Genomic DNA, 26,191 nt, shown 5'->3' with positions numbered 1-26,191 from the left:
TTAAAATATTTTAACACAAATTGGATCACTATTGAACGTCAAAAACCCATTCGAAATAATATACCTCAGACTCAGGTCTGAATGAAGAAGAATGAGAGCAAGAAACTAAGCGCGCTTTTTTTTATAAATATGGATTACAATGTAATATTGTACAATAAACATTTATAATTAAAAAGCCTAAGAGTGTTCGCTCCATTACCAGTATGTGGTATCATTAAGAAAATCAATTATATTATAACAACCTTCCGCACAAAGTTTTTTAAAAATTATATTAAGTTTCGTTACACATTTGTTTTGTACATTTAGTGGGATCATGTTGTAAATGCATATACATCGCCCAATAAAAGACTTACTAAGTCGACTTAACCGAATAGTAGGCGTGACAAGTTTATGTTTGTTCCTCGTGTTAAAATTATGATTGTTGCAGTTTCTAGCAAATTCCATAATGAGCTTATGAACACATAAAACATTATCAGGAATATATTGAGATGCAACAGATAAAATGTTTATTTCATTAAATATTTCTCTTAATGATTCTTGAGTACCTAGGTTATAAGTAGCACGTATAGCTCTCTAATGAAGCACAAAGATTGTATTCATATCGGCTGCACTGCCCCATAACAAAATACCATTGGACGTAAGACTATGAAAATAACTTATAATAGTCGCGCCGTATCTACATCATTAAATCAATATTGTGTTTAGATCTATATTTTATACGAAGCTAATGCCCGGAATAATATAAAATCAATTATTATATAATTTTTTAATTCTTTCAGATCTTCAGCATTATAAAATAAAATTTCTTAATTAAATCTTATGCAGTCTAGCCAGTGAACTAATTTACTTTCCTTCTGAGCAATAAATGCATCGTATTGGCTGATTTATTTTGTTCAATCAGTATAACTTTTTGAATTATTACTGTTTTGAACACGTTAAAAAGTATCTAAAGGTACTAAGTAGCTTAAGGTAATGGGATATTTACGATTCGAATATATTTTACTTTACCGTGGATGTTCTAAACGGTTAGTTCCTAGATCGCAGGCCTATTTGTTATTTCTTAGTATTGAGACTATCGCCTCCAAAACTAAAACCTGATGGATTAACCTTTTTATCAACGGCATCTATTTCAGCCGTGAAGCAGTAACATGAAAAAATTACTGTGTTTCGGTCTGAAGGGCGCCGCAGCTAGTGAAATTACTGGGCAAATGAGACTTGACGACTTATGTCTCAAGGTTACGAGCGCAGTTGTAGTGCCTCTTAGAATTTTTGGTTTCTCAATAACCCTGAGTGGCACTGCATTGTAATGGAGAGGGCGTATCAATTACTATCTGCTGAACGTACTGCTCTTCTCAATGTTTATTTTATCATAAATAAAATAAAATAAAAACCGTTTTTGCGACACTAGGCGGTTGGACATTTACGCAGTGGTATTTATGCACCACCATAAGAGCTTTCAGTTTGAATTATTGTTGTATAAGTATTATATAAAGTTATTTTACTATTATAACTTGTATTTTGTATAGATCTCTGTGTCTGAAATAAATAAATTATTATTAAAACCAATATCTGGACGACCAAGCCTTGCTCGGATTTTTAAGAATGTACAAAACTTGAACGAAAAAGAAAACTAATACGACATCTGTATTCGAACCGGGGTCTTCTGCTTTGCGGATCACCCAATGTTCATCTGAGCTATTATAGTCTTGTATAAAGTGGCCTTTGTATTCTAATGTTCTTGTAGCTGTTTCTCATTAAAACACTGATAAAACTACATTATTTAAAATTGAAACCCAGATCGATTCCTCGCCCCGAAACTAACTGTATACTAAATTTCATTAAAATCGTTGGAGCCGTTTCCGAGATTAATAATCCTGATATCGTCTTAAGCCCTCTATTACTATTTTGTGTATTAAAGTTACTTTAAATGCCGCATGCTGTTAATATTTAATAATAGAATCGAGACCAAGATGCACAAGCATTGTCAGATAGGGAAATATGACTGTGTTCGAAACCGCAGTTCCAGCTCACGGATATTGGTTCGTAAATTCCTAGTCAATACTCCAGTCTGCAATCTATTGACTTAAACAATCGATGGAAAAACATTGTTACATTATTAAAGTTGAACCACAATACAAAGATGGTGGAAATTGCACGCTGTTACATTTTGCTCGTTATTGGAGATCAAAGGATACTTTATAAGCAACGTGGCTCGTGAAGCGAAGACATTGTCTATTTAACTAAGTTATTGGTTTATTTTATGATTATTAAATTACAAGCCAGCTGCCTGATCATATTATTTCACTGGAACATTTTATATTTCACTTAAAATAACGTCATTTTTCAATATCATAATGTTTTTGTTGGAGTTGTGTTCATAGTGCTGTAGACATATATTAGCCACATGCTTTAGCTATTTATGCATCTGATGTGTAATAAGGGGTATTAAAACACGAATGTGGGTGTGATAATAGTATCACACAAGTGTTTTAATACCTTATAATTATCAACAGTTGCATACAAGACTTTATCTAAACCCATAATATGAATCCTCTATAAAAGATTCTAAAACAGTTAGCTTACTGCTAGCATTTAAAAAGCCAGTCCTAGAAGCCATTACATCATCCAAACAAGTGTTGTAATGTTGTACTGAATTTCATTACAACACTCGTTTAGATGATGTTATGGTGATTAGGACATTGGATGTTTTAATGTTGGCAATAAGCTAACTGTTTTCGAATCTTAATAGAGGATTTAAAGAATGGGTGCAGATAAAGATCATTTATATGTTTGATAGATAGCCTGTGACAGCTGTGAAAAATATAAAAATATGAGGAAGATAGTTAACCTCTATTTTGAGCAATGCTTGCACACTAACGCAAAGTGACATACAAATCGTGAGTGTAACGTAGCTTGTAACGCACACTAAAGTAATAAGCCTGGCCTGTTTTCAGCGGTTCTCTAACAGCAAGAGACTCTATCTAGACATATAAATTATTTAAGGCTACATGTATATATGTTTGTGAAATGGAACTATTAATACTTGTTGACTCGTGAATATTATATTTTCTATTCATTATTTATTTTAGATTTAGAATTTCTATGACAGTATATTTTTCTTTCATTGCTGTTTTCCTAATTCTTTATTTTTATAAGCCGTACATCATATTGCCAAAGTCGGCTTAAATATATACAAATCGCGGACAAAGTTTTTGGAATCTGTAAAAATTACGACTTATTGGAAGTCGGTCGAATCTAGATAGCTCACTTCATAAAAAGCAATTAATTCTATTCCCATTATTCGTACATTCAGATTTTCAATAAGAAACTTGCCCAGAAAATTAGAACGAACATCATAATAAACGCACAGCTTGAAGTATCTGAAGCCTAGCCTAAAAGAATGTTTAAACATAAAAAAAAATATTCTTTAATAAATAATAATACAAAATATGAACTTTTACTTTTGCAACATATCGTAAGAATTTTTTATAAACAAATTTCATATATTCGATATAATACCTTACAGACTAATTTGTTATGTAAAAATATTACAGCTAGTGTAAAAGAGATGCATTGAGTGTCTTGCATGTTCTTCTCACGGCCTCTACTTTTTCCGAACATGCGCTAGATTCAGTTATTTTAATAAAATATTTACAATGACGATTAAAAAACGCTTAATTATGCCTCTTTGATTTATTTGAACTTATTTGACTTTGTTTAACATTTTTTTAAATAAAAATCAGGGACGAGACGAGCAGGACGTTCAGCCGATGGTTATTGATACGCCCTGCCCATTACAATGCAGCGCCGCTCAAGATTAAAAAAAAACCCAGAATTCTGAGCAGCACTACAACTGTGATCGTCACCTTGACACATAAGATGTCAAGTCTCATTTGCCCAGTAATTTCACTAGCTACGGCGCCCTTCAGACCGAAACACAATAATGCTTACACATTACTGCTTCACGGAAGAAACAGGCGCCGTTGTGGTATCCATAATCTAGCCAGCATCTAAAGCAAAGGAGCCTCCCACTCGTATAACATATAGACACAGCTAACACCAAATATTGTTCCAGAGGAATCCTACATCAGAACCAGAGGCGGTATGGGGAAGCCATCAAAAGTTTCGAGAGAGCAATTTATTTTCGGCCCTCCATGGCTTGTAAGTATTGAATTTTATGTGATTAATTCCATTGGATAGATAACTTTCAAACCACTCCAATTAAAACTTTACTAACAAACTTGATTCTATCGTAATTAAGCGTAAATTGAGCCGTGTAATAAACTAAGTACATCATATCAAAATGCCAATTTAATTATATTGGCCTATCACTTATAAAACTTTATAATACTCGTCAAATTTAGTTAATGCTAATATAATACTCGTGAGTACGCAGACGTGGTCGCTAGTTTTGGGCCTTATTAGGAAGCTCACGGTCGCTCAGAGGGTAACAGAGAGAGCTGGCTATCCTCAGAGATTCCCCGCGAGATCGACACAGAAATGAGGAGATCCGTAGACATAGTCCAGATGGTTGTGAAACTCAAGTGGCATTGGGCAGATATATCTCGAAGTACAAATGGCCGTTGGGACAGTTAAGTCCTCGAACGGCGTACCGGAAGACGCAGTATTGTTAGTAGGCCCCCCACAAGATGGATTGACGATCTGGTCAAAATTGCCGGATTATGTTGGATGAGGGCAGCGCAGGACCGATCGTCATGGAAATCTTTGGGGGAGGCCTTTGTCCAGCAGTAGACGTCTTCCGGCTGATGATAATGATGATGATGATAGCATTCATCCATTCCTCTCTTAAAATCACAAGCAGGGTTGGCTTTAAGATCGTTGTATGCCTTTAAGCTGATAGTATGCTCTATGCTTGAAGGTCTCTAAGTCGTATCGTTTTGGAAAAACTACAGCCGGTAATTTATTCCACAAAGTGTCCGTGCGGTGGTGGTATTCTTCTGCTGGTATTGACCTAAGCCACTCTTATGAGCAGTCCCCGTGATATATTCGGAAGATAATGCAGATCATTTTATAAATATACTAGCTGTACCAGAAAATGTTGTTTTGCCATACAAACTATTAAAATAATTAATTAAAAAAAGTTTTAAGCTTTAAAAAATAGATGTTGGCCGTTTCTCAGACCTCGGGTAGGTCATATGAACACAAAATTTCAAACAAATCGGTTCAGCCGGTTTGGAGGAGTTTGGTGACAAACACCGGGACAAGAGAATTTTATATATTAGATTTTAAGCATTAATTTATGTAAACACACAAAAAATGCTGTATTTCGTTATAAATCTCGCGGTAAAGAAGCTGTCACTACTATGTTTTATCATTCGTGTATTTTTTTATCGTATAATAATATGGTTTAAATTAATTAGTTCAATTTTGGATAAGCTAAGACCAAGCCCATTTGTTTATTCTATTGGCTTTTGTTATCCTAATTAAATCATCTAAGGCTTTAGTCATATACAAAGAACAACGTCTCTCTCGTTCTCATAAATGTAAAAAATAAAAAGACGTGTGACACTCGGGGACAGCCGCGGTAAAGCTATTGCATAGCATTTTTGATCAACTTATGCAATTATTATAATTATTTATTTATTTTATTTATGCAGTATGTTTTTTGATAAAATTAATTTTAAAAAAGCAAACGGGAAGTATGTTTTTTTGCAGAAAGACAACGGGACAGGTGAAACTAAATAAAAACGCTTGTCATAATAATAAAAATAAAGAAATTAAAAAAAATCAAGATGTACCCCAGGCTCGAACCTGGGACCTTTTGCACAAAAAGCATACGTGAGAACCGCTGTTCCACGGCAACTGTAATGACCGTGCCGAAATATCTATATACATCTAGTAAGTAAGTGTTAGGTTATTTTGGTTACGGAATTTCTGGATTCGGTCTCCACGCTCAAGGCCCGCGATAGAAGCTATGCAATAGCTTAAAAATTATTATTAAAACAAAAGTGGAATTAGTTTTAAACTTCTTATTAAATTTCGGAAACAAATTTCGCTCTAAGAGAAAGCTCTAAAGCTCTCTACAAACGATTGGCTGTGATCTAATTAGGTTAATATGTAACATTGTTTAAAGTGGCATACGTGAACCTGGGCACGTCGCTAATGGCGGACGGTAGACTGGCTGAAGCGGTGAGCGCTCTGAGGGCAGGCGCTCGTGCAGAAGGGATCCGAGTACGTGATCGCCGGGAACACGACGCGGCCCGGGTGTCGGCATTAGTGCAGCTCGCCGCTTTGCATTCACAAAGAGGACACTGGCACAAGGCACTCACATCGTACAAGGAAGCTCTACAAATATTACCAGCTACAAATGCGCCTATTGTTGGATGGACACGACACGTATGTTGGCTCATCATTTTAACATTTCATTGTCTGTGGATAATTATTATGTTTTATTTTTAATATATTATGTTATGTTACGACTACATACAAGATATGCTACCAGTAGGCTCCTTGGACTACTTCTAAATATTTTAATAATTAATTTTGGATTCAATCAACAGTCTCAAATCTCACTCTGTGAACTCTCGTCACTTTAAAAAATTAAATAAAATAATATTATAATGAACAGCTGTCTTTGTTTCTTTGTTGTTGGGAATTATTTGCATGGATCCCTTTTAAATTTAAAAAAGAAAATTAGCCTAATCTAGCACTTAAACATGAGCTTACTGCAAGTGAAGCGCGTGAAAAACTTTTGTAATAAAATGATATTTTAGTATAATATATTTGAATGAATTCAAATTCAAATTCATAAGATACATTTAACTTCTACAGATTCATAGCTATATATATATTCCGGTTCAATTGTTTTCCAAGGCAAGGGTATTTATTTTAAGAACAGTTTTTTCTGAAATGGATTACTTTTGCGACAACAATTCAATTTTATCGGAAAATGAACTTCAAGCAAGCCTGTCTAAATATAAACATTAGAAACGAAAGGGCTGAAAATTTTAAGCTTTCTTCAGATTGGCATACAGTGGTCCTGTGAAACATTTCATAGAGATTGGTTAATCATTGTTTATATAAGAATTTTTTCTTTCAGAATGTTTTGACAATGGCAGGAGATATTTACGTACAGTTGCAGCAGTGGACATTGGCAGAGAACAGTGTTCTATCAGCCCTTTCTCTCGCACCAGATCACGTTGGTACACACGTCAGCCTGGCCCAAATAGTTTCAAGAAATGTTAGTATAATCTTATAACAATTGTTAATGCCAACATACATATAATCACGACTCTTTCCCGTAGGGGTAGGCAGAGACTACTTCTTTCCACTCGCTACTATCCTTACATACTTGTTTCGCTTCGTCCACTTTCATTATTCCTTTCATACATGCTCTTCGGTTTAGGGTACTCATGACCTGGCCTTTTTTCAACACGTCCCTGATTTGGTCTCGTAACGTCCGCCTAGGTCTACCCCTTCCAACATTATCATTTACACTGGCCTTACACACGGTTTTTTCGGTAATCGGTAATCGGTTTTCATTCATTCTATCGACATGGCCCAACCATTTCTTAAAATTAATGTAATCTTTAGAAAATATAGTGTTTACTGCATGATTAAAATGTAATTCCAAATATTTCAGTAAATTTGTTCTACGATAGTAAACACCACGAAAGTAGTATTAAAGTATCAGTATTTACCTGTGAAATGTTTCTTAATTTGGATTGTTGCTGTATATAATAATATAATCTTATATAGAACACGACATTATTATATTTTTTAATTAAAATCCGTTAAAAAACAGTATAATTACGATAAAAATACTAAAATTAAAACGCGGTTCAATTTGACAGGATATATAGGACAATAAATTGTTTAAAACGGTTTCACGATCCATCTATTCCGTCTCTTTCTCGCAACCAGGTTTTTATGGTAGGATAGTTATCTCACTCTGACACAGGGTTCGTCTATGACTAAACACGTAGGTCGAAATTCGCTTGAAAATACATTTCCTATATAACTGTTATCAATGTATTAGACACTGATCTTATTCGTGCAAATATAAACCTAAGGCTGGGTTGCAGCAACCTAATTTAGCAATAACAAACATGTTAAAGTACCGGATATATAGTATATGAAAAAATGTGTTGCACCATTCGACAATTTTTAGATGACGTCATGATTTTCCTCATTTATGTCCAGTCTTCGCTGGTTAAAGCTATTGTTAATGTTAAACAGCGACCTGTCAAGTTTCAAATAAATATTCACACGATTCTGCAGGTATGTGTTTCTTTAACTACGTTGAGGTAGTATTCAATGTATTAGCGATAGGTTGCCTATAAAAAATTGGCCGCAAAACTATGGTGCAACAAACACATTCCGCAGTCTATGTTTAAGTCAGTGTTACTGTTAACGTTAAGTTTGACTTTAACCTTAACTATAACAACTGATATAAAGCAACCCAGCCTGTATTTATTATTTTAAAAGAAATACCAGCAAAATCTTGAATCAATTTTGTCCATGGTATATGCGACAGTCCATTACCGCGTATGTAAAGAAGCTGTCGTCTACACTAATGCAATGTCATCAATGGAAACGGAACTTAACAAAAACAATCACAATGCCCAATAGATCCTTTGTATTACTAGTGCGAGAAAAGTAGAATCTTGGCGCTCGCTGTTGCGGTTGAAAAAGAGCCGTTTGCGCATGTTTAAATTACGCGTGAGTTTGTTCGTAAATGAAACTGTTGTTTGAGTGCGAAAAGTTTACTTGTCGCACGTAAATTACACTTGGCACACGCAGATTTAGATAAAATTGCTAAAATAAATAAAATAATAACAAAAAAAACACAAATAAATGCATTAGTAATACAAAATAGTATCTGCAACTCGTGCGACGTTGTCGATTACCCACTCAAGCGAAGTTGAACATTCGACATTCATTCGGTCATTGTAAAACTTGTCGCCCGAGTTGCACAATATACTATTGTGGTGAAAATTTCAAATCATAACTTGTCGTGAATACCGTATGCTTTAAAAATTCCGAAAAATATTTATCGTAATAAAATTCCACGCCATCTTCATAAACTTTTTTGTTACAGACAAGTCGAAGTATTGAAGCTGAAGTTTGGTTTAAGAAGGCAATAACTTTAGCACCTAATGATCCGTCTGTTCGAGACCAATTTGGTAAGATTTACAGGAATCCATTTTATATTTAGGAAACTTGGTTCAAGCTTTTAGCAAAGTTTGCGAACACGAATAAACTAATGCGTGGTAAATTTACATTATCGCAGTAAAAGTATTTTTATTTTTATGGTTTTCTACTTTCACAGACAAACATTTTTACCTTTATATTTTGTTAATTACTACGCAATAGAAATTTACACGTTAAAATAATCGTAATAAAGTAAACACTGTATATTGAAATGAAATTGAATTTATTTTGGAAGAAAACTCTAACCACACATTAAAAAAAAATTGAATATTTTTTAAAATAATAATTGATGTGGATTTTTTTTAGAATTTTTGTCTGTTTGTCTGTATGTTTGTTCAGAAAAAACGCATAAAGTACTAAATAGATTTGATTTTAATCATGTAATAGTTCGGCAATATTATATTATCACGCTAAATGCAGGAATAGTGTTATGCTTTACAGCTTCCACGCGGACGATGTCATGGGCAGCAGTTAGTTTTAAATAATTCCTTTATTTTTCCTACCAGTAGATATTACCAGTATATACCTTATAATAAACTATATCAAATTTTAAATAAAATCTTGTTTATGGGCATAAAATATGTATAATATTGAATTTTAATGATTGGAATAGTGCTAAACAATGCTAATTTCTATGATTGAAAAAACTTTAAGCCTACGTTTAATAGAAAATATTGAAATGTATATTCCCGTTAGTCAAAGCTCACAGAACTAAGAAACTCACCTTGCAGCTTTATTCCTTATGATTTTGTTATATTTATAATCTAGTTCTACCCGCGGTGCATTTTTTCATAACATACATATTGTGGCTTATGTATAAGAATTATGATTACATGGACTTTTCTTAAAAAGGTAGTACGGATCAATATGTTTGTAGAACAATAATATTTACGTATCACTAACAACTATAGTCCGACAACTACGTGCACGACCGTCCCACGGGGAGACAGACGGTGGCAGGGACGGGGTACTAAGATGTCAGCGGGTAGCGGGTGGCGGGGAAGGGCAACGTGTGAGACTGCCGTAACCCGCTACCCGCTCACATTTAAGTACCCCGTCCCTATAATAAAATAAGATGATGATGGATTTTGTAGGTATGTTCCTGAGATCCCAGCGCCGTTTACGTGAGTCTGCAGAACAGTTTGTGGCGGCAGCGCGTCTGGTGCCAACAGACAGTACTCGCGCCGCATCCGCGGCAAGAGCGCTTCGAGACGCGCGAAAATGTCGCGCTGCCGAACGTTGGTACGCCAGGGCAGTGGAGCTCGACCCTAATGTAAGCCAACCATACACTAAGAAAATTTATTACGAACTAAATTGTTTGTATGTTAGTGTGCATGATGTGTTATATCTATCAATAATTAAGAAACAAACAAAATTATATTAGCAAATGTAATGGAATGGAAAGTTTCTTCATGCGACCCTTCGCTAGATAGTTTTGGTTATAAAAACTTTTTTTTATAATCCATATTATATTAGTAGATACGAAAATAAATAAAATACCATCATCATCATCAGCGGGAAGACGTCCACTGCTGGACAAAGGCCTCCCCCAAAGATTTTCACGATCAGTTCTGCGCTGCCCTCATCCAACATATTCCGGCGATCTTAACCATATCGTCGGTCCATCTTGTGGGGAGCCTACGAACACTGCGCCTTCCGGTACGTGGAAAAAAAATACCATATAAAGTTTAAAATATTTTATATAATATTGTCTGAATAATATTCCTCTATTTATGTTCAAAAAAGCTCTTGTGCAGAAGAGATATAAAATTGTTAAAAGTTCAATATTTTCACGTGCAATATTTCCAGGACGCTGAACACCACTCGAATCTCGGTGCAATCCTTCATCTGAATGGGAAGTACGTTGCAGCTGCCACTTCATATCGCCGAGCACTTCAGCTAAAACCCAACGATGAAATCACTATCACAAATCTCAAGAGAGTTCGAGCACTAATGAGCAATCAACGAAGAAAATAACCTGTCAATTTGCAAACGTAACAAGCTGTTTATGGGCGTTTTTTTTTTATTTTTGTGTACCAACGTCAATTCAATTTTTGTGATATGGCGTGTGTACCAAAGTCAATATTTAACTATAAATTATGGGTTTTCTTGTAATCTTAGTTCTGTGAACATTATATTTTTTGAAAGTTCTTATAAAAAGCATACTGATTATTGTTAAATGTTATTAATTTATCTCAGCTTGAGCATCTTAATGTTCTACTGAGTTACAATATAATTCCTTTTGTTTTCATAATGTTTTTTTCAACTGAGTTACGTTCTGGCCATGCGACTCTAATATCTTTTACATTAAAATGTCATCACACAAATGCAGTATAGAAATAGAACTAAAAATCAATGCAATGAGATCAGATTAATACTTGCTTTAAAAAAAAGTACAGTGCTCCTTATAACATCGATTTTTTATGTTTTCAGAATGCCACTCGTCGTGAGACTCGTGTATTTTCAATTTAAATATTCAATTATTTATATATAAATATAACAGTTATTAAAGCAATAAAATAATCGATTTCATATTTATTCATAAAAATAAATTATTTCACGTAAACATGCCATAGGCCAGGAAAAAAGTCAAGGTACAAAAAAATAAAAAAACGCACTGTTACTATTGTACAAAATTATTGTTTGGATTCATATCTCAGCTGATTTGCTTAGAATAGTTGTTATTATGAAATGAATATGCTAACTCCGTTTCGGATAGACACGGGTATATTTTTGCGCAGCTACAGTAACACAATTTGGAGTGACCAATTATGAATATGGACGAGTCTAGTTGGAAATGTTTTTATACCAATGTAGTACATAACACGCCAAGATTAAAATGTTTCGTTTTATTTATTAAGAATTATACATAATTTATATTATGGTATGTATATGCGAAATGCTCTGAAACAGTGTTTCTGAAATTAATCATCAATTTATTTCGTAAATCGATAGAATAGTTTTATTAATACGTTGAAGCTATAGTTATCACGATGTCATTTAATTTTACTGAAATCTTTGGAAATCAAAAAAGAGTTATTATTTCCATTTTGAGATTGAGTCGCTATTTATTTTAATGTAAAAACAAATAAAAATGTAAGAAGAACGTCAGAGCATAGCAGTTCTATTTAGCTTTTTTAAAACGTGAAAAGATTGTGGCTTTCTCAAACGCGAGTCGTATATGAATACGCGAATTTTTGTACATAAATTTGGTTTTTCTATACAGCTCACGTTCAGTTTACACGTTCTCTAAGTCACTGTGTATAAAAGTTTTCCCTGTTTCAAATATAAAGGGGTCGCCTTTTAGCTGGCGCTGAATTACACGCTGCTAATCTGGATAAAACATTTTTCGTGTTCGGCCATTCACTGTTACTTGGCTGCCATTTGAGTCTTGCGGTTAGATATTTTTCTCTCTCGTATATTTTACATTTTTTTGACAGATTACCATTATAATGACCTGCGGGCCTACCATGAACTCTTATTGCGATTCTTAATTGATAACCTAAAATGAACTGCTTTGCTATTTTGTATCACGACGTGATTAGAGCTATCTAATTTAGGATGACGTCAAATCAACTGATTAAATCGCAATGATGTCAATTGAATGTCCAAAATGATGTCAATGGAATTGCAAACTGAAACTTGTTTCGAAACGCAACGCATAGGTTCGAGTAAGAGAGACAAACTTATGCGACGACTGCAGAGCGTCATCTCTTTCTCACACCGCGGACCAAATTTATTTTGTTCATTCTTTATAAGCGATCCAAACGCCATTCAGTAAAAAGCCCATCAAGGTACGAATTTTAGTGATTCAGTTTAGGTACCTAAACTGAACTGCATCGGAATCGTATCGCTTATTAAAAGTTGATGGCATTAATTTCCCTATTAATTATCCCTACGAGGCATTAATTTTATCTAGCATGTCATTGTTATAATTATTTGCTATATTTTTTTATTAAGTTTACATCACAAATTAACTGCATTACTAATAATATTATTTGTATTAATTTTGAAACAGTAAAGCTTCCTTGATAAGGTTAAATAAAAAAGTACCTAAGTACATTTATAAGAATTACTAATATGTTAGTATCAGCAATATAATATATAACAATTATATTTCATTTATTATGACTTACTTATTACATACATATAAGCACAAACTTATAGAAAACATCAAAATAATGCATTACTATAAAATATGTGTAAATATTACCAACATAGTTAACGGGTAGGTTTTTATACGTATTTAAATTCTATTAACAGTTAGTCCCAATTATTTAGGAGTTGTCGGGAATTCTTTAAAAAACATGATTTGCTTCGTCTTCCACTATCTTTTGAAAAATTATATTTATAATAATGTAATCTAAGTACTTATTATTACTTAAATGTTTATTATAATACAAAGATAATAACATTAAGTGCATGCCTACTTGATGAAAATGTGTTACAACTATCATTCTAGCTTATTTATTTTAATGTATCTCTTAACTTCGTATGCTCGTATAAGCTAATAACATTTTTTATGGAAATATGAAGAACATACGAAATTAAATTAAAGACCAAAAAATATGAAAATAATTCAAAAATATTAGACTTATATATAAATATAACATCTATTTTGTTTATATTTTGTATTATTTCGACTTCATTATATAAAATCGAACATATCTAATCATAAGATAACTGCATTTATTGTTATTTCGTGTTAAAATGTTATAAAAATACTGTAAATAATGTTCCATACGACTGTGACGTCATAAACAGTCGCAAATTAAACATTCGTCATAATAATATGTTTCTTCTCATTCACACCTGTGACAATAAACGTATTTTACGCTTTGTAGTAATAGATCATAATGCCAAAATAATGTAGTAACCGTTTTATTTTATCTAAAATGTATCCTTTCTACCAAACTTATATGTACATAAAATTCTATACAAAAGCACAAATTAATATCAAGACGGGTGTAAGTTGTGTTCTAATCAATAAAATGTGTAACAATGAACAAACAAATTTGATCTCTCCACCATTGTTACGTATCTCTTCACAACAGCCGACCAATCGCAGCGCGCTTAATCATGGGACGAGGGTATATAATTCAGGCTCATTCAATTCAGTTTCGTGCCAGAATTTGACGAGCCAACATCTCCTAAGGATGCCTCGTGTAGAGGCGAAGCATGTGTAGAATTCACACAATTGAATATTTTTCTTAATTTTTTTTTTTATTAGCCTATTGAATCCCACTGCTGGGAAAAGGCCTCCCCTGGTTGACTATGGTGTTATTATAGGCATCCAGATCGACACACCATTGTTTTTGGGGTTTACCCGTCCTGATGAAGACCAACCAACCAATTATAATTGCCCTAAATTAAATATGTATTGTCCCTGAAAGTTAGTGAATGTCAATTAAACATTAGTATTTCTTCATTGGCTAATTTATCAATGATTAAAAAAAATATAAACCACTTTTAAACTTACTAACGATGTTACAAACGAATAAAATCTAGTCGGCCTAAATAAGTTCAAAATAAAATTATATTATTTCTCTTAAAAGGTTAATTAAGTTAAAATTTAAGTCGATATATATACATGGATACTTACACTAAAAACATGTTTATCTTAAGCAAAACTAAACTTGTTAGTACCCCTTTATTTCATCGTGAAATACCGTTTTGAAGATGCAATTATTCAGGTACCTCAGAATAAAGGGATATATTAATAACACTAGTTTTATTCTTAAGCTCATTATAAACATTAAATCATATGTTTTTTGACAGGTCTAAAGGAATATTTAAAATATTATATGTCTAATCAAACTTCCAATTATTACTACTAACATTAATTATTGTTTTACTTCGAAACTCTCATATATAGTTGTAATTATAATTACAAAAGTTAATTAATCATGGAATTGTAACCATCATTGATTTTACACTAGTTATATTTATGGTGTTATGCAAGTGAAACTGCGAATTCCCAAAGTGATATTATATGTTGATAATTTTGTAAATAAAAGCTTCGATATTTTAATGTGTGTTCATTTTATGTACTCCTAATTCACTCCTATACCAAAATAGACTTATGCAACGAGTCCCAATATTCAACAACAAATATTATACTCATATAAAAAAATCTTGGAATTAAACCACATCTTAGTCACTTTGAAAATCGCTGCATTTACTTAAAAGTTTTTTTTATGAAAAGAGACGAGGAGGACGCTCAGGATTCTTGAAAAACCCAAAAATTCTAAGCGTCACTACAGTTACGCTCGTCACCTTGAGACATAAGATGCTAAGTCTCATTTGCCCAGTAATTTCACTAGCTACGGCGCCCTTCAGACCAAAACACAATAATGTTACATATTACTGCTTCACAGCAGAAATAGGCGCCGTTGTGGTACCCATAATCTAGTCGGCTTCCTGTGCAAAGGAGCCTTCCACAAAATAACATAAGTTAAAAATGAGTTACAGATGTAAGAAAATAATAATAAAACACAATAAAAAAAATGTAACACTACAAAAGTTGCTGGCCTTAAATTAGTTGTTAGGTATGAGGGGGGCAAACGGGCAAGAGGCTCACGGGATGGGGAGAGGTGAGGCAACCGTCCATGGACATCCGCAACAACAGGTATCAAGAGATGCGTTGCCGGCCTTTAGTTAAAGTAGTATACTCTATGCTTGAAGATCCCTTAGTTGTATCGGTTCGTGAAACTGCAGCTGGTAATTGAATCCACAAAGTGTCTGTGAGGCAAGAAGTTTCTTGTAAAATGCGCAGATGTGGATTACCAGATGCCAATATGATGCGGGTTGTATTTTGTATAACAGAATATAAATTCGTACATATTTATTTATGATTTTACCAGTATCCGATCGTACATCTATGTGTTAGTTCATAATTTTTGTTCTAAAAAAGATCGTTGTTGCCAATGGGTAGCGTTGTATATCTAAGTATATATATGTAGATCGCGATGTATGCGACTATACGTGATGTACCAAGGCGCTCCAGAGATTACACGTAGAGTTTTTGACTGAAAGCATTGCTGAATTTTTGCCTCGAAGTTGTAAGTCGTAAGTCCAAACAGGTTCGAGTATATATTTGTACAACGAGCGTTACTTGAGCACAACATTGACTGAAAGCTTCCTTGACTCATCGGTTACCGACGCGGAGCTCGAGAGCGGCGACTGGTGCGTGCTGCGCCGCGACAGACCCACGCCGTGTGGAGGAGTGCTACTAGTGCGCGCGCGCCTGCCCGCCTGCGCAGGGCGCAACAGTACAAAACCGCCACTGGATCTGTGGGCAGTGTTCACATGGTGTGGTCGGCCTTATCTAGTGTGTGTCGTATATGTCAAGCCTAGCTCCAGTGACGAAAACTATTTTACTTGGTTTTGCAAAACTGAACATTAACAGAAATTATATCAACACAATTAGATATGCGGTTACAAGTAGATGTGCTTTACTTTGATTTTCGTAAGGCCTTCGACAGGGTTAATAATGACATCCTGCTTGCTAAACTTTGTGCTATTGGCTCCTGTCCACAGCTTCTTAATCTCTTGTCTGACTATCTCCGTGATCGGCAGCAGCATATTAGACATGGAATTTATGAATCGAACCCTTATTATACCCGCTCTGGAGTGAATCAAGGCTCAATCCTAGGACCTTTATTATTTTTATTAATGGTAATTGACTTACCCGAGATACCCAACTATGCGCAGTGTCTCCTTTACGCGAATGGCCTAAAATTATGTGCGAGCATCCAAAATGAGGCACAATGTGAGGCTATTCAGGCTAACATAGATGCTGTTTATAGTTCCGGTGTGCATAATAAAATGGAATTTAATCGCACTAAATGCTATATTGTCACTTTTTGTCGAATGCGACAAACAATCACTTTCAGTACCGCATTAATGGTAAGCTTTTATGCAGACGAAATTCAATGAAAGATCTGGGTGTGAAATTTGACCAAAAGCTTACCTTCCACGACCATATAATTACAGTCACTCATGAGACTAGGGTTCGTATTAACGAATGCGCACGACTACCACAGCGTCAATATAATACAACTGCCTTACAGTACCCTTGTGCGTAGTAAGCTTGAAGCGAGCTCGTGCGTATGGAATCCCTACGAAGTAGCCTATTACCTTATGCTGGAGAAAATACAAAAAGCATTTTTGCGTTTCCTGTCTAAGCGGAAACTGGGTTACTACACGTACTTGTACCCGACGGCGTATCTCGTCGGTTGCCTTGGATACAAAACTCTGGAAACCAGACGGACTCTCGACCAAGCAACTAACTTGCTTAAAGTTAGCCGGGGCTTAATAGATGTCCCTGATTCGAATGTATACACCTAACAATTATATTCGTAGTAGAAATCACTGTCTGCTGGCGGTACCCGCGTCTCGCATGGTAGCACGCACTGCGGCGCCCGCCCGTGCCGCGAGTCTTGAAATTTAATCACCTCGTAGAAGACCGCCCTTGTTGTGATCTATTTACTAATAGACTTGAGGTGTTGGTGTAGTTGCTGCTCCAACTTGCATAATAGCTTCTAGCAATAGTATAATATACTTGAATAATGTAATTGGTGTTGTTTTAATAAAAATAAATAAATAAATAAACGACGGTTCTCCAGAGTAAGTTAAAACTTTCAATAAGCCAGTAAATAATAATAATATAGATACACTTTTACACAAATTATCTTGCCCAAAAACTAGGCATAGCCTGTACTATGGGTACAAGATAACGATATATTTAATACAATATACATTTTAAACATACATAAATACATATAATCATCCATGACTCCGAAACAAACATATTCATCATATAATTGATTGCACCTACCGGGATTCGAACCCGGGACCTCTAGCTTAGTAGTCAGGGTCACTAACCATTCGCCTATATGGGTCGTCTTCTATCAATCTATCTTTTTTAGTTGTTGCCTAAGTGCTTCTCTTTTGGTCCATATGTTTGTCCAGGTAAGTCGTCTGTCTAAATAAATTCCTAACTAGTGGACATCATTTGACTAACTGAATCATAATAAAGTAAAAAATAGTTAGTTTTTATTTTGTATATTTCGCGTAATTTGCACTTAAGGATGAGGTTCTCAATTCATAAATATGGCAATGGGTGGATGTTTTTGACGTCTAATAAGTGATTTAAAATTATATTATTATTATATTATATATCTATGTTAAAATTATAACTTTGTATTTTATACGACACAGGCAGACCACCCTTATGAGCGGATAAAACAAGTTTCATTTTGTGTGAACTTTTTCAATTACCGGTGCACCGTACACGGTTTCACAAAATACTGTCGGTGTTACGTTCGGATCGTTACCCGCTATTGTTTACAAAACGACCACAAAAGGCTTTAAAACCACAACGTGTGAGGTAAAGTAATAGGTGAATTAATTTCAAGCTCTTGTTCTAGCAGCTGCTTTTAAACTTTAATGTTAAAGTATACTTTTTGTGCTACAATTCATTTTGTGTAATAAATATGAACGGATAATGTTATTTGCTAAGTCTCATTACTTAAAAACATAACGTTAACAATACATTTGAAAGGAAAGTATATTTTCGTATGCTCTCTTAAGCAGAAGCGGTAGAATTCCATTATTTGAGATATTTATTTCTTTTCGCTTTCACGCCAACCGATTTTGTTTTGGGCGATATTTTTTGTGACTTAAATGAGCAATTCGTTGCCAGAAGACGTGAAATAAGTTGGAAAAAGGCAGTTAGGGCATACGAGATGTTCGATTGTAGGCGTGACTGCTAAAGTCATTATTTTATACACTTCGCGCTCACTTACAACATTAAGCCGAGATATAAATTACATTAAGAACAACCGATTTCATACTCATGTAATAAAATCTACAGCAAATTCTGTGGAATGGTTTAGTTTTGCTTATAATTAATGTGCTTGTTAAATTATACAATACTACAAAATATATTGCCAGATGTGAAACTGGAATTTTCTGCTTTGAAGACAATGTCTCTCTAGAATTTTGATTTTGTTCTAACCGCAAGAAGGGGATAATAGGTACATACTGCTTCTGCATTAAATAATATACAGGCATTAAAGAAAAGAAAGAAATAAGCATCATGCTGCATGCTGAAAGGCTAGCTGTGATTTATGAATAAAATCTCATCGTGTACACGCTCTTTATGAGCGTTTAAAAAAATTAACAAAAAAACCTACTTCAAAAAAACAATAGGTATAATATGCACAAAAAGAATAAAAATAATTGCATTTATTACAATCTAATTAATAATACTAATTCTAGTTACAATTATTGCTAGTTTTGGAATCGGTGTCCTCTCGCCGCGGCCCCGCTGTTGCCTCGTCATGTCGCGCGACACAAGCACATCTCACTTATAGCTATGTTTTTAGTTACAAACCTACCTTGGCTGACATCGACTCCAAAAATAACAATAATCGCACCGTTCAGTTGAAAGTTCTGAGGTAACAATCATAAAATATACAATTGAATTGAGAACATTATCCTTTTGTGAAGTCGGTTATATAACGATGACACGTGATAGAAGTGAAGTGAAGTACATCCAGATGAAGTCAAAAAATATGAAATGCAAAAAATTTTTTATATGTTTCAGAAAAAAAAAACATACAGACGGTGCATTATTCCTCACCAACAACAGGTACAGACACCCATAAAGGTCTTGAAGGGAAAGCCTAAACGATTTTAGACCACTTAGAAACCCCAACTTAACGATTTAAGTTGGGGTTTCTAAGTGGTCGGGATTAAAAGCTACGTTCAAACATTTCCCATACACTTACGTTGAAAATGAGGTTTGTTCAATAGAACATGGCCGAACACTATAGCAATGGCCGTTTTGAACAAATTGGTTTGTTGACACGAGGCAGGAGCGGTCAAGTCGTCACTAGTATTTCATAAAATAACTAGCTGACCGGGCAGACGTTTTTCTGTATAATATGATAGATAAAAAGAAGAAGATACTGTATTTTATGAATTTGTCAATAATATTTCTTAACATCAAGAATTATTTCGTAAAATTTGCTTCACAGCAGAACTGTCAAACCGTGCGTCAATGAATTCTCTCATAGAAAGTCCATACAAAACAAATATCTATCTATTTATATAAAAATGAATTGCTGTTCGTTAGTCTCGCTATAACTCGAGAACGGCTGGACCGATTTGGCTGATTTTGGTCTTAAATTATTTGTGGAAGTCCAGAGAAGGTTTTAAATGTGAATGAATAAATACGAAAATGCTCGGAATTAAATAAAAAGAACAATTTTATTTTTACCTTGATATGTCCCCCGTCGCGGTCGTTCAGAAATCAAATTGAAAGAATAGTTTAAAATGAATAACTAATTATAATATTTATATCTTTCCAACTTTTTCAGTAGGTAATAAAAAATAAAACCTAATTTTAACTCAAATAAAATATGAAACAAAATTTTTATGAACTATAATTCTTAAGTTTTGTCATAAGAAATATATATTTTTATAAGTACTACGTGCTTAGTTATGTGTCGCGTACACACATAAACGACGAAGTCGCGGGTATCAGCTGAAATTGAAATAAAAACTATCCTATCTCTCAATTTGGACTAAACTACACTCCGTGAAGTAATCGCCATTTAAATCCGTGCATTAATTTTGTAGCTCACTAGAAACAAACATCAGGACACTGGATCTATTTATATAAAGATATTATTTATAATATATAATGTAATTTTGATTGTGTATTAATTACTATGATTAATTATTGCTTTGACTTATTGCGTTCGTTTCTAGTCAACAAGCTTTGAAACGTATAACTGTGTAACTATTTGCCTTAAAAGTCTTGACTTTCACAATTTATCGGTAATAAATATGTCTTCAGACAAACAAAATGCAATTTCATAGCCGGGAAATAAACAAAAGAAAAAAAACCAAACCATAAACAACAAATGTTTCATATAATGTGACGTCACGCACAGCGAACAACATGGAACACAACGTAGATAAAAAAGCCAACAGATAAAACAAAATATTTGTACAAATTTAAAATATTTCCAATTGATAAAGTAATAATACAATAAAACAACTGTCAATAGCAAATTGTGATATACTTTTATCCGACATGTATTAAAAGTGATTCCTTCTATTTTTCATACACAAATAGAATGTTAATGACGTCAGGATTGCACTTCAATTTGCATACTCGCTGTGCAAATACAAAAGAATTCGTTAGTTTATATGCAACAAGTATACACAGTCACAAAAATCGCTATTTGCATTCAAAAGAAGCATAGAACCGTAACGGCTTTGTTCTCTGTCGTTTAAATTATATATTCTGTGTAAAATCAAGCGAGGGATTTACATCAAATTTAAATTTGGAATTGTCAAAATTTGATTCTCGCTGTGTTAAATACATTTACGTATGTGCAGGGTAATGTTCAAATATTATTGAAGTAGAAGTATATTTAAGAAAGCTGAGTAAAAACCATAAATTATAAAAATATGAATAATATGGATACTCAAAAATGTGTCCATACTTATATCTATATCATTTGATGAATCGAAACTGTATTGAATTTAAACTGTTTACTATAGTATAATAGCTAATATTTTCCTTTTTGCTAATTTATAATATAATAGTAGTGAAAGAGACGGGAAACGAAGGAAAGGTAGACAGATTAGAAGGTGGGAGGACGATTTTAAAAGAATAGCAGGACCGGACTGGATGAGAGTAGCCAGAGACCGAATAAGGTGGAAGTCTTTAGAGGAGGCCTTTGTCGAGAGACAAATTACTAGTTAAGATAATTTAAGTTTTATTTATAAGAAAAAAAAATTAAGTCACTAGTAATAATAAAGGCTATTTTATTTTATTTATTTTATTTTATTAGTAGCGAACCCTACAGATGTCCTGTAAACATGTATTAAGTTTGAAATATCAGTCCAGCCGTTAGGAAGAGTTCACTAACATGGGCAGGAGTATTATATATGGACTGAATAGAAAATCTATACTATTCTCAAATTTACTGCAACACACAAAAAAATCATCATAATCGGTCCAGCCCTTTAGGTGGGAGTTCAGTTGTGAATCTAAACCATCCTCGAATCCACTTGAACACACAAAAAAAATCATTCAAATCGGTCCAGCCGTTTAGGAGGAAATCACTGTCAACACGTACAGAAGAATTACATATATAAAGATAAGAAAAATATACTAAAACTAATTAGCTTTTATAATACACACGATAATAATAATAGACATTTTTTATGGAAGGGGCCCACAAACTAGTGTACGGATTTTACGGATACACATGATTTTAAGTGATCACCTCCTCCCACAATCTCTTGCAACATGAGTTACCCTCGTCGTATCGTCCCGGAAACACCACACAAGGAAACTCATTACATAGCTTGGGTGTACGTGGATGGACCCTACTGTGGAGGACCACCATACATGGATGATATCCTAATTTGGGATGTGTCGTGCAAAGGTAAAGATGAATAATAAAGATATTGTAGTAAAGACAATTAAATTTATACTTATTCTCTTATTCTAAGTCTTTTAAAGTTTTAAAATTTTACTAACATTACCAGTGGGAAGCTCCTTCTGCCTATTTCTGCCGTTAAGTAGTACTGTGTAAGCATTACTGTGTTTCGGTCTGAAGGGCGATGTAGCTAGTGAAATTACTGGGCAAATGAGACTTGACACCTTTTATTTCAAGGTGACGAGCGCAGTTGTAGTATTCGCTCAGAATTTTTGGCCACTGCATTGTAATGGGCATATCGATATCCATCAGCTGAAAGTCCTGCTCTTCTCGTACCTTATTTAAAAAAAAAACAATTAATTATTTTCATTAAATTATTTCTCATTACACACAACCCACGCTTAATTATTTTAAGGTAAGTATTATGTTACATGACGTTTTAATTAGTCAAACATTTGTTTTGTATTCAATTAAGCAAAGGTACATTTCAATTAAGTAACAATATACGTCCTGATTAAGGCCTTGTCTGTAACGTACTTATGTATACTTGACTGAAGTGTACATAATATTAATTAATTATTTTATCTTCCCAAATAAACAGAAGCCTCTAAATCCCAAAGCTCATTAGAAGCTTAATATAAAAAGTTATCTCTACGGAATCTGTTATAGAGTTCACTCACGTACAACCAATCTGCCATCTCGTAAGAAATAATTAATATTATTATTGCTTCTTTGAAAGTCTATTAATAACTTTATCAATGTAATTACGGGCATGGTTTATGGATTTTCTATTATGTATCATGGGGTACAGAATCGATCTAAACATCTTTAGTATAGCCCTTTCTTTTTGTGAATACTTTGTTGATATTTAATTAGGTGGCCACCAGTGGGAGGTTCCTTTTCACAGGAAGCCGGCTAGATTATGGGTACCACAACGGCGCCTATTTCTGCCGTGAAGCAGTGATGTGTAAGCATTACTGTGTTTCGGTCTGAAGGGCGCCGTAGCTAGTGAAATTACTGGGCAAATGAGGCTTAACATCTTATGTCTCAAGATGACGAGCGGAATTGTAGTGCCACTCAGAATTTTTGGGTTTTTTGAGAATGCTGAGCGGCACTGCATTGTAATAGGCATGGCGTATCAATTACCATCAGCTGAACGTCCTGCTCGTCTCGTCCCTTATTATCATAAAAAAAAAGATTTGCTTTATTCTAATACATTTTCATAAATCAGGTATTTTTTTTTTATATAAGAGGGGGCAAACGGGCAAGAGGCTCACGGGATGAGGAGAGTAGAGACAACCGCCCATAGATATCCGCAACATCAGGTGTCAAGAGATGCATTGCCGGCCTTTAAGGTGGGAGTATGCTCTTTTCTGAAGGCCCCTAAGTCGTATTGGTTCGGAAAACCGCAGCCAGTAATTGATTCCACAAAGTGGCTGTGCGAGGCAAGAAATGATTAAGTAAGAGATATATTAAGTTGCTGGTCGCGTGTTTGTTTAAAATAATATTCCCAAAATAAATGTTAATAATATATTTAATCATTGATTTTATGTGATAATTTCATTGAAACTCGTTAAAAATATCTACTATATAGTATCTATATAGTCGCACCTATAGCCTCGTAAGGCCTAAATTACGACTCAATATACTTAAAAATAGGTGCAGACTACAGGTAGTTGCGGCCCAGAACATTGAATTAGTAAAAAAGTATTTGAAATTAAATGTTTTTGATTTGAATCTCTTAAATGATACTTTTTTATACCTAAAGTTAACAAACAAAAGTTTTGTTGAAATAATTTGTTCTGTTTTTGGATCACTGGGCCATAGTTTGAAGTAAAGTAGTAGTTTTAAAAAATAAAATGTAATTATTATTAATGTATCAATCATACAAATTAAAACATGTATTAATCATATACCAAAGTAATGTCCTTACTAAAACATTTACAAATATCTTAATCAGTTTTTGTAAATTGCAACTTCCAATATTCTTGATATCTACAGCTTCCGTTTGATGATACACTATCCCACTGAGATGAGCTTCTTCGTCTTCTTTTCTATGAAGAAATGGAAGAAATTCCTCAACCTCATCGGTAGCCATCGGCCTCAGCGCAGCAAATTTCGTCCTCGCTTAACAGAAGAATTAGAAACAGCAGGACAATGACTTAAAAACTTAAATAAAAACCCAACGTGCTAATTTTATGCGGCATATTATGCCATTAGAAAAATTAGAGAGTACACGAATGTTGCGACTGCTAGATAAGTGTACTTCAGTTATTTTCACAGCATCATGACTTACGGTATTTTATTGTGGGGTCATGCTGCTGACATTGCTCTGCAAAAGAGAGCTGTTCGTGTTATATATCAGCTTGGTTATAGACAGTCTCTGAAAGAAAAATTTAAAGAAATAAATATTATCACTGTTTAGTGTCAGTACATTTATGAAAATTGCATTATTACAACACTAGAAATAAGGGGTTGCTAATTCTAGTAGGCTTCATAAAATATATAATAGCTGTAAGGGTAAATGTTTACACTTTTATAATAAAGTCCCAGCCACTGTTCAGGTATTATCTATAGATAAATTTAAATGTCTTAATAAAAAATGTCTCTGTCGTAAATCCTATTACTCCACAGCTGAATTTCTACGTGATCGGATAGCCTGGGACTAGATTATGATTATTTTATAGCGATAGAAATGAATGTACAATATTGTATATTTTTATTGAAAAGAGCGTAAAAAAAGAATGCTGGGAGAGTTTCTTGGGCCGCTTCTTCTCTCTCAGAGCGCCATTTGTTTCCGAAGCGGTAGTAGTATCTAGTTTAATAGAAATGAGATCAAAAAGATTTCTAGAGGAGTCAACTTTGAGAAAAATATAAATAAACGCGTTTTATTATAACACAGACCATAGGCTAAATTTTACAATATAAACCCACCAGACCTTATTTTGGGACATAGTTTGATGGTTCATAAATAACTGCATAAAAATCACTTTCCAGTTAAAAGAATTGCGTGGAAACAAAACATAACATTTCCACAACTGCTAGCAATACCATTTAGATATAACCAAGTGATGATTATAAAGATATGAATAGATTTACTTACTTATCACAACTAGGTCTCCTTTCAGATAAGATGAAACATCAAAAGGATAGATATTTGGTTTCTGACACTTTATGTCATGTTGACGTTGTCAAAATTAGAGATGCGTTCAAGATTACTAAATTTTTGATGGCAAAGTTAAATTGGCAGCCTATTTTTATTAAAAAATACATTTCAATCATGTCATAATATTAGGTCGCTGGACCGCAATTTCATGATTTGAAAAACTGTCATGGACCGAAATGTCTATATATTTTTGTCATTAAATTAGTTCGTTGGGCCTTACGAGGATAGGTGTCGTTAGAGAGGAAAACATTGATGACTATTGGGGCACACATTACTAAGTGCTTGTGAAAGAAATGACAGTGTTTTCTTTTTGCTGCCGAAAAAAAATTAAATGATATCAGTATTAATAAGCTATGGAAGAGCGGAGTCTTCTAACACAGGC

The 26,191-nt window shown here is 34.0% G+C and overlaps 1 protein-coding gene across 1 annotated transcript in view; it reads left to right on the top strand.

Annotated features, from left to right (window-relative positions):
- Positions 1-15,205, top strand: part of LOC126965361 (protein O-mannosyl-transferase TMTC2-like) — a 190,808-nt gene extending 175,603 nt beyond the window's left edge. The window contains exons 6-11 of the mRNA XM_050808904.1: positions 4,076-4,161; positions 6,095-6,357; positions 7,061-7,201; positions 9,062-9,146; positions 10,269-10,447; positions 10,984-15,205. Of these exons, the coding sequence (XP_050664861.1) occupies positions 4,076-4,161; positions 6,095-6,357; positions 7,061-7,201; positions 9,062-9,146; positions 10,269-10,447; positions 10,984-11,151 (922 nt within the window). The 3' untranslated portion in view covers positions 11,152-15,205. The remainder of the gene's footprint in view (positions 1-4,075; positions 4,162-6,094; positions 6,358-7,060; positions 7,202-9,061; positions 9,147-10,268; positions 10,448-10,983) is intronic.
- The last annotated feature ends 10,986 nt before the right edge of the window (positions 15,206-26,191 follow it).

Source organism: Leptidea sinapis, chromosome 7 (assembly GCF_905404315.1).
Source record: "Leptidea sinapis chromosome 7, ilLepSina1.1, whole genome shotgun sequence".
Classification (NCBI taxonomy): domain Eukaryota; kingdom Metazoa; phylum Arthropoda; class Insecta; order Lepidoptera; family Pieridae; genus Leptidea; species Leptidea sinapis.
This window is presented reverse-complemented; position numbering and strand designations above follow the sequence as displayed.